Below are 12,159 nucleotides of genomic sequence, written 5' to 3'. Positions count from 1 at the left end.
TTTCTGCTTTCAGCTTAAAAACTTGGTTGACTCAAAAATTCAGAAAAAATCATATAAATTCATTGAAAGAAAATTTGGCTGAATAGTTTAGTTTTTGCGCCTACGCATTAGGGCAACCACCTTAGTCTCAGGCTTTTAGAATATGAAAACAATGGCAATCTTTTCCCCTAAAATTCTTCAGTTTTTATCAAACATCACCGCATGCGCAGTATAAAATTGAAATTGTTATGCGCAGGTATAGCCTTCTCATTTTTTTGAGAAATAGTCCACAGTAACTGCCTAGGAGTACAGAAAGTTGGTTAATCATACCATAGGTTTTGCCTATGACGCATTTGATATGGCAGTCCATGTGAGCCTTTCATTAATAATAATAAGCAGATAACTTCTCTCCCTCTCTCTCTTTTTTTTTTTAGTCCAAAGGGACAATTTACCCTGAAGGTCTATCAATTTCGTTTTGGCATTTTGCGTTGAAAACTATAAACGGCGAATCACTTTTTAAATTTTTGCCACCAAATATTATCGCCCTGTATTATACTTATAGAGATTAAATAATGATGAATCTGCATAAATGTATGTATATTTCTCGCATCGTGATAAAACAACAGTACCTAGAGGCATCAAAATTTTAATAACGTAATCTTCCATAGAATATGGACATGTATAAGACCTAATTTGAATTTGAAATTTGTTGTATTATCGATTTCATATTTTTGTAACACTTCAAAGAATTTTTATTTAAAAAAAATAAACGATTTCAAAGCGAGCAATGGCAACACAGTACGAAAAAAAAATTATCTCCAGCGCGCGAGACTTTGTATCGGAAATTCTAAATATTTCCTCATTCTAAAATTATTTTGCGATATTGCCGTTAAACTGAATTTTATGGTGTGAGTACGTAGAACATGATATTTAATAAATAAAGGTGTAAGGATCTTAAGTTTTACTAACGTTTATTTTATTTTAAATCTTTACTATCACTTCTTATTTTCTACTTCCGGCCAGAATTATAAGCGTTAAGGTTTTTATGCAAAGTTTGTCTGGCGAACGCCAAGTATTTAAGTTGTGGCTTTTTTGCCAAGCGAGAGAGAGGAAGCAGTGAGTCGAAGCAGGCCGCTTACCTTAGAAGTTTTACGCAGTTGCTGTTTGCCTTCCAGGCCAGAGGTTTTAATCCTCTTGATAAATTTTTAAACGTATTGTAGTGTTCACAGTTCTCTGTACTACATACGCTTCCTGTTAATATAAGGCCAATCTTCCACGTTTATTATTTTTAAGTTAAATTAGAGTTTAGTTCTATTTTTATATTTTACGTTAGACCCCAAGTAGCGGGTCTGTGTATTCCGAAGTACGGAAGTTATTGTAAATAGAGAAAATAAAGGGTTTTGTATACCCTTCTTGTGTATCCTGTCTACTTCCCACAATTAGTGAACATAGCTTTAGTAAGCTCTCTGTTCCGAGTCAGGTCCTTGCATGTTCCCGAAGAAGGTTAGAAGGAACATTGAACCTGATAGTGGCGCCCAACGAAGAAGAATAACCATGGCCGAGTTTCAAGAAGAACCTGTGCTGCCTGCAGAAACGGCTCAGAATCCAGAAATGCCAGCTGCCGCCCTGGAAGGATTTGGTTACATCGTCCAGACCATGCGCGCTTCGATGAAACCAGAAGCAACATTTAATGGAAACTCACCGGTAACCAGTTTTTTGGAAAAATTGGATGACCACTTCATGCTCTACCCCGTGCACGAATTTCAAAAAGTTACCTTAGCTACCAGCGCTTTGAGGGGCCAAGCGTTTAACTGGTTCAAATGTATAGGCAGAAGTCTCTTGGGTCAAGCAGGAAGTCCCACCTATACTTACGAGAATTTCAAGACTGCCCTACTAAAAGCCTTCCCTGTTGTAAGGGATCGTGCGAAATTAGAAACGGAACATTTCAGTATGTATCAGCAAACAATCGAAAATCTCTCAAGATTTATTTTAAGAAAAATTCACGTCTTCAAACTCTTGTATGGAAACCGTCCGGATCCTGAAATAATTCAAGTGATTTTGCCGAGGTTACTGCCCCAAGTGCAAGACTTTATTGAATTAAGAAATCCGACTACACTGGAAAAGTTATTTGAGCTAGCAATCCAGTTTGAAAGTAGAAGAACGGCGGACGTCGAAAGAAGACGCCAATATCAACAGCGAAACCAATTTGGTGAGCCAAGACTACAGCAAACTCAAGCACACGGCTACGGAGGCAAAGCGAATCAGTGGGCAAGGAAACCCAAGCATTCAAGAACAGCCGGCGAACGTCGACAGTTCAATAGCAATCCAGGAAAAAAGTCTCAAGGCCAGTGGAAAAAGAAGGAAAGCATGGAAAGGAAAAATAATTTAAACTAAAACGGATTTCTGCTGACGAGAGGGTGCGGAAATCCGAAGGCCAAGAAAACCCCTCTTCCTACAAGTTAAATACAGTAATGGTGAAAAATTTGACTCTTCCGAAGATTGAAGTCTTGGTGAATAATATCCCAGCCACCGCAGTCCTGGATACCGGCGCGCAGTGTTCCTGTGTGGCAGAAGATGTTTTTAGGAAGTATTTTCGTAAATATCGCATATATAATTCGGATAATACGACAGTGTTAGCTGCGCAAGGAGAAAGATGTAAGTGCATAGGTAAATTACCACTATACATCCGTATCAAGGACGAACAAGTAAAGGTGATGTTTTTTATAGTAAAGAATCTGCAAGCACATATAATCTTAGGAATAGATTTTCTTTCAGACGCACAAGCAACACTGGATTTTAATGAAGCGTCCCTTAAGCTGACAATGAAACCAGTTCGTGCAGAAAAGGCTGAACCGCCAATGTTAAAACTTGACCACCTGCCTAATGACGAGCAAGGAAGAATCCGACAAGTGGTAATTGAATTTGCTTCGTTATTTAGTGATATTCCAGGATTTACTCAGGTTACTAACCATAGTATTGACACCGGAGATTCAATGCCAGTTCGTCAAAAACCATACCGGTATGATAAGAATAAGGAAAAAATTATAGAATGGCATATTACCGATATGCTACGTAAAAAGATCATAACGCCCATCTCAAGTAGTTATGCTAGCCCGGTTTTTTTATGTAAGAAAATTAATGACTATCCTTTGATGCATCCAAAAGGTGGAGTTTCGCGATTGATTACTGTAAATTAAACTCCATAACTAAATATCCGGTATATCCGTTACCGATCATTGAAGAAATTCTAAGGAACATAAAATCAACCAAATTTATGACGACTTTAGACTTAACGACTGGTTATTTTCAAATAGGGGTTAGGCCAGAAGACGTGCCTAAGACTGCTTTTATAACCAAGTCTGGCACTTATGCATTTTTGCGTATGCCGTTTGGCCTTTCAGGGGCCCCGGCAACATTTCAGCGATGCATGGACATTGTGTTAAGACCTATTCTTGGAAAGTCCACATTTATCTATTTAGACGATATCATTATTACTAGTGATAATCTCGACCAACATGTACAGGATTTAAGACAGGTGTTTTCTTTATTAAATGAGGCCGGTCTAAAAGTTAATGTCGAAAAGTGCAAATTTGCAGCCCCTGAATTAAAATATTTAGGTTACAAGATATCTCAGAAAGGAATAGAGACAGATGAATCAAAAATAATCGCTGTACAAAAGTATCCGACTCCAAATACGGCAAAGAAGCTCTCTTCTTTTCTAGGACATTTTCATATTATAGGTCCTTTATAAAAGATTTTGCAGCTATCGCTGAGCCATTGTTAAAATTAAAAAGGAAAAAGGCAAGATTCTCGTGGACGGCCGAAACCAATAGTGCTTTCGAAAAATTAAAACAAGCATTAACGCAAGCCCCTGTGTTGAAATTTCCTGAAAAGGATGAGAATTTAGAAATTTCAGCGGATGCTTCGGATTATGCGGTAGGAGCGGTACTTTCGCAAAATCAGCAGCCCGTGGCATTTTTTAGCCGAACTTTAAATCAAACACAAAGAAACTATTCCGCGACCGAGAGAGAGGCACTTGCAGTTCTGTTAGCAGTGCAAAAGTTCCGAGTCTATTTTGGAAAGGCGCCAATAACAGTGTACTCTGATCATGCGGCGGTAACTAGATTGTACTCAGGGAAAAATTTATCCCCAAGGTTAATAAGATGGGCACTCAAGCTGCAAGAATATAATCTGGTAATCAAGCATACCCCCGGAAAGGAAAATATCGTAGCAGATGCCCTATCAAGAATTAAAATAGATAAACAAGGTAATACCGTAAAGGTGGCAATGCTCAAAGCATGTACAATAAATTCCCGAGAAACTGTAATAACCGAACTGGGTAAGGATCCTGAGTTTGGAAGCATTTATGAGTATTTGAAGGATCCTGAAAATTTTAGCCACCAAGATATTGTGGCGATAAGAAATAGGGCGGCCCATTACGAACTAATAGATGGTCTATTATTCTATACAAAAACTACGAATTCCAACAACGAATTTCGACCTGTTATACCAGCTAGTCTTAGATTAAATATCCTGCATGAGCTCCATGACAGCCCTTTAGCTTCTCATGCTGGTATTCGAAAAACTATCCAACGCGTACGCGAGGCAGTCTACTTTACTGAACTGCAAAAGTTAACAAGGGCCTATGTCCAGTCCTGCCCAACATGTCAAGCAGTTAATTATATTAATTTCCGCCTGGCTGGGTTTCTAAATAGTATTAAATCCGAATTTCCAAATGAAATAATTGGCATCGATTTATTAGGCCCTTTCCTAAAGAGTCAGTTAAATAAAAGTCGCTATCTCCTTGTTATGGTTGATCATTTTAGTAAATGGACCCAAATTGTTCCCTTAAAACGAGTTACTGATTCTATTTTAAATAAATATATTTTAAAATACGTGGCGCCCCTAAAAGTTATATCGGATAATGGTCCTCAATTTGTAAGTAATATATTTGAAGACATGTGCCAAAAACTGGGCATACATCATTTAAAAATGGTCCCGTATCGGCCGCAATCAAATATAGCGGAACGGGTCAATAGAAATATAGTGAAAATTATCCGTAGTTATGTTAAAAATTTTCATAAAAGCTGGGATAACTATGTCAATGAATTTGCTTTCGCCCTTAGGACCGCATAACATGATACAACGGGAAAAACTCCTGCTGAGTAATTTCTAGGCAGAAAGATTATAACGCCGTTAGATAAATTATTTTATGTGCAACAAAGAGCGCCAGAATTTAAAATGGGTGATATAGAAAAACTAATTAAGGAAGCAAAGAAGAATACTGAAGTAGCACAGAGAAAACAAAAATTATATTACGACTTGAAACGACGGGGAGTAACTTATAAAGTAGGGGATGAAGTTTTAAAAATTAAGCATTCACTTTCTTCAGCACCAGAAGATAAGACTGCCAAATTTTTTCCACGATTTGAAGGAACCAGATTTGAATAAGAGCTCCTGTTTGGATGAAGTACAGATGAAAAAAAAATTGTGTATCCTGGGAGCTGCTATTGTAAAAACAAATTTCTTTCTTTTAAATTTCTAGTTTCTAGCGAAAAATATTTGTAAAAGATTGGCCTCGCGTTAGATTCTAGAGCTAAAAGTTTTCAACAAGGTCGTTTTAGACCTCAGTTTCAAACTAATTAACTCTGGCGGGAAGTATGTAAGGATCTTAAGTTTTACTAACGTTTATTTTATTTTAAATCTTTACTATCACTTCTTATTTTCTACTTCCGGCCAGAATTATAAGCGTTAAGGTTTTTATGCAAAGTTTGTCTGGCGAACGCCAAGTATTTAAGTTGTGGCTTTTTTGCCAAGCGAGAGAGAGGAAGCAGTGAGTCGAAGCAGGCCGCTTACCTTAGAAGTTTTACGCAGTTGCTGTTTGCCTTCCAGGCCAGAGGTTTTAATCCTCTTGATAAATTTTTAAACGTATTGTAGTGTCCACAGTTCTCTGTACTACATACGCTTCCTGTTAATATAAGGCCAATCTTCCACGTTTATTATTTTAAAGTTAAATTAGAGTTTAGTTCTATTTTTATATTTTACGTTAGACCCCAAGTAGCGGGTCTGTGTATTCCGAAGTACGGAAGTTATTGTAAATAGAGAAAATAAAGGGTTTTGTATACCCTTCTTGTGTATCCTGTCTACTTCCCACAATTAGTGAGCATAGCTTTAGTAAGCTCTCTGTTCCGAGTCAGGTCCTTGCATGTTCCCGAAGAAGGTTAGAAGGAACATTGAACCTGATAAAGGTAACACACAAAACGTTAATAAAGCCCCTTTGGACGTAATTTAAAATTTGAAACCTTTCAGAACTTTTTAAAAGTATGAGCGATGACATTTTTTAAAACTATTTTCAAAGCGGTCGGTGCAATATTTCAACAAATAAAGGGGGGGGAAGAAAACGAGAGAAAGAAAATAAAAGAAAAACCGCTTATAAGAAAGTATATATATATATATATATATATATATACTTTGGAAATTATAAGTAAACGTTTTTATTCTGCTTTCTGTAAAACATCGCTAGACTGCGCCAAATTGGTTTCGCTAATACGTTGTTGTTGTTGCTACTTGTATCACTTCTCTAACAGCAGCATCAGAACAAGCCCACGAATTCATCATGGCAAAGAGTGCAAGAATGGGACTGCCGTTTGCAAGAGCCTTGAGCACCATACAGGAGACAGTACGATTTTACTCCGTTCCGACAGCAAATTTGATGGGGAATACCTCTGGGGGGGACGAATTCGAGGGTCTCCCACATCTCTTTTCCTACCACCAAGTCTCGAGAGAACTTTCGGCTCACCGTATATTTATACCATCATGCCGCACAAACACTACGCATTTACAAACATCCATGCCTTCTCCGGGATCGGAAACCGGGCCCTTCGATATGGCAGTCAAATTCGATAAAAACTATCCCGCCTGGGCGGCTCGCTAATACGTAAGTATCTAACTTTGATAACTCCTATGAGAATGCTTTTTAATTACAAGCATTTGTTATTTTTTTTTCCTACGTAACGCAAATCTTCAAAATAGAATTAAAAATAAATTTGCTCCAAGTACTTTGAATGGTCGTTGTAATTGTATGGGTGTTGTAACCAACACTCTCAAAATGATCTTTTTTTCAGTTTATGCCATTAAAAATTTGAAAAAGAAATTCATTTCTTAAAATAATATTTTCAAATAATGTTAGTAAAATTTCAAACAAATAAATACATTTCTACTTGAAAATATATGAATAGTTATTTTTTTTTTCATACACATTAGAACACGAAATGCTCTAGAAGTGTTACTTATAAGATCATGACATTGGTAATTCTAAATAAGATAATACAGATACGAAGAGAGGAAATTAAAATAATTTACCTATACTGTTTTGTCTTTCATCATAAAAGGCTTGTATAACTGTTGTCCTTGAGTGCTTGTTCCACCTGGGAAAAAATGCGTACAGATGTGAAATAAAATATGCGAAAAGTTCCAGTTATAGTTTCAGAATATTTTTTATTTCATTTATAATACCAGTTCAGTCTATGTGTAGTGCGTATTCCACAAAATTCCTCATTACATTGTATGATTCTAGCTAAATTACTTCGTTGGCTAAATCTTTACTTGAACTGCGAGGCGACTATTCGTTAAGTTCAAACTGTATCAATAACAAAGCGGTGAAAAGACACTTCCATTCAAGTCAAGATAGGATTTACAGTCCGCACAAAAAGCAAACCAATACATTTGGCTATAACTCAAAACAGAACTAAAATTAAAACTTAGTTAAATAATCAGCCGAAGCTGCACAGAGATAATTAAACAGACTCTTGGCCCTTCCACCTACGTAAACAAGGTTTTTTTAATATTTTGTTAGTTACTTTTATTTATTAAATATCGTGTTCTTCGCACTTAAACCATAAAATTCAATAAAAGAGCAATTTCGCAAAATAATTTTAAACTGCGCATATCTTTCGAATTTTCGATACACAGTCTCACACGTTGGAGATAATATTGTTTTCTCTGTGCAAAGTTGTCATTGCTCGCTTTGAAATCCTTGAGTTTGTTAATCGAAAATTCGTTAAAGTTTTACAAAATACAAAATCGATAACAAAACAATTTACAAATTTCAAATTTGGGCTTCCAGATGCCCATATTCGTGGGAGGATTACGTCATTCAATATTTGATGGCTCTAAGTACCGTTGTTTTATAACAATGCGTGAAACATGCATACATTTATGCATATTCTTCATTATTTAATTTCTTCAAATATAATGCGGGGCGATAATATTTGGTTGCAAAACTTTGAAACGTGAAACGGACATTCAGAGCGAATCGACGCAAAATCGCAAAACGAAAACAATAGTTCTTCAGGGACAAAACCCCTTTGGACTAACAATTAAGTAAATTAAATAAATCATACCAACACCAATATGTTTTAAATAATCATATTTTTTTTAATAAAATGAGATAAATTAGAATTACCGCATTTTATGAGAAAATTAATTACGTCAGTAAATAGATAAAGATAAATAGTAATTGGTGATGGTTAGAACTGTCAAATCATATAAGATAAATAAACCGTTTTCAAGAAACATTTTATAAGAAATAATAGTAATAAATTTAGGATAGCAAGGAAATCAAATCGTTTTAGATTTTAAAATTCTTCACTTTTAAAAATTTAACTTATAGCAAAATGTTAGTAAAATTTTGATACAAAAGTATAAAAGTAGTTTAAATACAAAAATTTTTAATCAAGCAAAGTTAATCATTCATAATTGTTAAAATATTGCATACCTTCCTTTCATGTTGGGTTTCCGAAGGAGAGAAAATGAATAATCTGTTGACCACTTGAATATTTTCCTCCTGATATCGAAATAGCTAGTGTTATCAATATTCAGCTACAAATAAATTGACTTACATGTTAAAATAAAATCATTAATTTTTTAAGGAATAGTTTTTGTACAGTGTGTTAACTAATATTCAAGTACTTACGTTCTTATACAGGTCAGAAATATAAGAAGCATTTAGAAGCTCTTTCGCATATCCTATGTGCGAAGTTATGGATTTAACCTAAATAATGTAAATAAACGAAGTGCAATTAGAATTTTGAAACGTATTTTCACTTTTATAAATTCATTAAAAGGCTAAAACATGCTGAATCCAAAATTTAGAAATATCGGACAAACTAAGCAAGTTGGTAGATACATGGTAAGAGACTTATTTGATATCTACATTATTTAAGGAGTGTAAAGAAATGCATAATTATGATATAATGTTGAAGTGGACAAAGGAACTGTTTAAATTTAAAGCCATTAACAGTGGCTCATATTACCATAATTTGCTAAGTTTTACCCTTAAGCTTATATGACAACAAAGTGTACAAAAAATTCATTTTAATTCCTAAAGATTCAGTCATAATTTGTAAGTTACTCTGGGGGGATAAAATGTTGTGTGTTTTACTGTAATATTTGTACGTTAACAAAATTATCGCTCATGATTCCGCTAATATATTTACAGGATAATTCTGTATATGGGTTACAATCTCTCAAGAGAGATATAGTACACCTGGACGATGCAAAAACACATAGCAATGCATGGTCAGAAACGCTTTCTTGGCACGTTAGTGACAACGCAAAACACAAGAACGGAAGGACACGAACAAGATGAGAATAATGTCTATTGTGCGGCGAAAACTAAGAATTAAGAACAAAAACAGACGATCATCATCAAAGAAGGCGTTCGAAATTATGACACGGGCAGTAATACAGGAACCATGAGTCATGCATCTTCCATGCGTGATGCAGATCTTCCATACAACGAAGATGTGAGACCTGCATCACAGTCCGGGATCGTAATTTCGAACACCTTCATTAATGACGATTTTTTCTATCTTTAGACCAAAGGGCAATTTGCTCTGAAGAACTATTCATTTCGTTTTCGCATTTTGCGTTACTTATCTATAAATGTCCAATTCACTTTTCAAATTGTTCCACGAAATATTATCGCCCTGTATTTAAAGAAATTAAATAATGAAGTATCTGTTCTGTATGAATGTATGCATGTTTCTTGCTTGTGATAAAACAAAGATAAATGGAGCCATCAAAATTTGAATAACGTAATCTTCCATAGAATATGGGCATGTGGATGCCTTAATTTGAAGTTGAAATTAGTTTCATTATCGATTTCATATTTTGAAACACAACAAAGAATTTTTGATTAACAAACTAAACGATTTCAAAACTAGCAGTGGCAAGACTGAAGGGGAAAAATACTTTTATAAAATCCCCAGCGCGCGAGACACTCTGTCGGAAATTCTAACGATAGGCTCATTTTTAAATTGCGATATTGCTGTTGGATTGAATTTTATGGTTTGACTACGTAGGACATGATATTTAATAAATAAATGTAACACACAAGACGTTAAAAAAAACGGCCCTTTCGACGTAATGTAAAATCTGAAGCCTTTCAGATTTTTATATTTATTTATTGGTTCCTGCTGTACTAAGCATAATAAAACATTTTTCTCTCACTGTTCTTGTCCTTTCTTTTTTGTGTTTTGTATCATCAATACTGCCCCAAGAAAGCGTTTCTGCCCATGTATTGCTATGTGATTTTCCATCGTCTAGATGTATTGTATCCCTCCTGAAAGTTTGTAATCGATTTTCCAAAACATCTTGTATATCTCTGTCTATCTATACAGATGTGGAGTCTGCTTCTGACAAAACATGACTCACATCTCTCTGCTACATGGCGCTCCGTGGCGGCTCATACTTCTCTATTTTGATGTGTGAGAGATGATCCTGACGTAAAGTTGAAAAAAGAGTAATTTGGACTAGATGTAAGAAGCTAACTATCCCTATTTAGCTGCTATAATTTCTAAGAAGTAATAAACTATGACGTTTTGTCATCGTTCTGTACTTAATTATCAGTATTAATCAATTATTTATTATCAGTATTGCTCAATTAGTAATATTAAAAAAAGGACGCAGAACCAAAAAAGCAAAACGAAATTTTATAATAAATATATTATAATAATATAATATATCATAACATATTATAATAATATATAATCATAATATATTATAAATAAACAAAACGAAATTTTTTAGAGCAGTGCAATATTTATGAGATGAAAAATATCCTTCTCATTTATCTTCTAAAAATAATTTACATCGAAATTCTGCTTTTCAGAATATCAGTATTAATCATGCTGATATCAAGAGTAACATTTCGAAGTTCAATGTATAAGCAGGCCAGACAGTGAGTGGTTAGAGAAGCCTCAATGCGATACCGAAGGACTCAGGTTCGAATCCCGGAGAAGGCATGGATGTAATTTGCTGTCCCTTCAATAGAAGGCAAATGTGACTCACCTATTAGGTGCTTCCTTAATAAACAGACCACCAAATCTGGCCTTAGGAGTGGCTGATGTCCGCTTTTGGAAACAAAATGTTTAACGTAGAATCGCATGAAGATATTCTTTCGATCGAATAGTTCTAGAATACTTCTAAATTACAAAATTTGATAGATTTACAAAAATCTGTCTTGTGTCTTTAATAAAAGATCCCTTGCAGGAAAAGTATCCTGAATTGTTCGAACAGAACCTAAAAAAAATTCATGGTAAAGACTGAGACAGGCCTTATCTGATGAGTTCTCCTTTGAAGCAGAAAAGAAAAGACATTGAATGAATTCATGATATTTGAAGAAATTGACAGACTTTTAATCTGTCAATATTCCAATATACACTCATGTCCATAAATTAAGTATAATGCAAAATCAGGCAAAAGAAGAGTTAGAAGCAAAACAAATTTGACTTATTTGTAAAGCTTATTTATTAAACAAAAGGTAAAGAGCAAAAAAAAAGATGCTATATGTTTGATATTATTTGATATTATTAAAAATATTAGCCATTTTTTCTCCCTGGAGCAAATTACAAAGAAAAAAACCTACTTACAAAAACCAGTATTACATGGTTGGTATGATTGTTAATACATTGCATGTCTCCCAGACGATGCAATACAGTCCGTACAACGCTTAGGCATGCTGAGTATCAAATTATCGATCTGATCTTGGGGGATATTACACCACACAAAAAGCAATGCTCTCCGAATGTCCGGTAGACATGTAGGAGGAGGTTGACGGGCTGCACCTCGTCGGCCAAGTATGTCTCACACGTACTCTACTATAATCAAGTCCGGTGA

General features: G+C 35.0%; 1 protein-coding gene across 1 annotated transcript in view; it reads right to left on the bottom strand.

Moving 5' to 3' along the window:
• LOC118181125 (neprilysin-2-like) overlaps positions 1 to 12,159 on the bottom strand; it is a 98,550-nt gene that overhangs the window by 27,922 nt on the left and 58,469 nt on the right. The window contains exons 12-14 of the mRNA XM_085812399.1: positions 8,954 to 9,031; positions 8,756 to 8,859; positions 7,342 to 7,406 (exon numbers count right to left, since the gene is read on the bottom strand). Of these exons, the coding sequence (XP_085668525.1) occupies positions 7,342 to 7,406; positions 8,756 to 8,859; positions 8,954 to 9,031 (247 nt within the window). The remainder of the gene's footprint in view (positions 1 to 7,341; positions 7,407 to 8,755; positions 8,860 to 8,953; positions 9,032 to 12,159) is intronic.

The sequence above is a fragment of the Stegodyphus dumicola genome, chromosome 3, assembly GCF_044657685.1.
Source record: "Stegodyphus dumicola isolate Sdum_Otavi_A_Nest chromosome 3, ASM4465768v1".
Taxonomy (NCBI): Eukaryota; Metazoa; Arthropoda; class Arachnida; order Araneae; family Eresidae; genus Stegodyphus; species Stegodyphus dumicola.
This window is presented reverse-complemented; position numbering and strand designations above follow the sequence as displayed.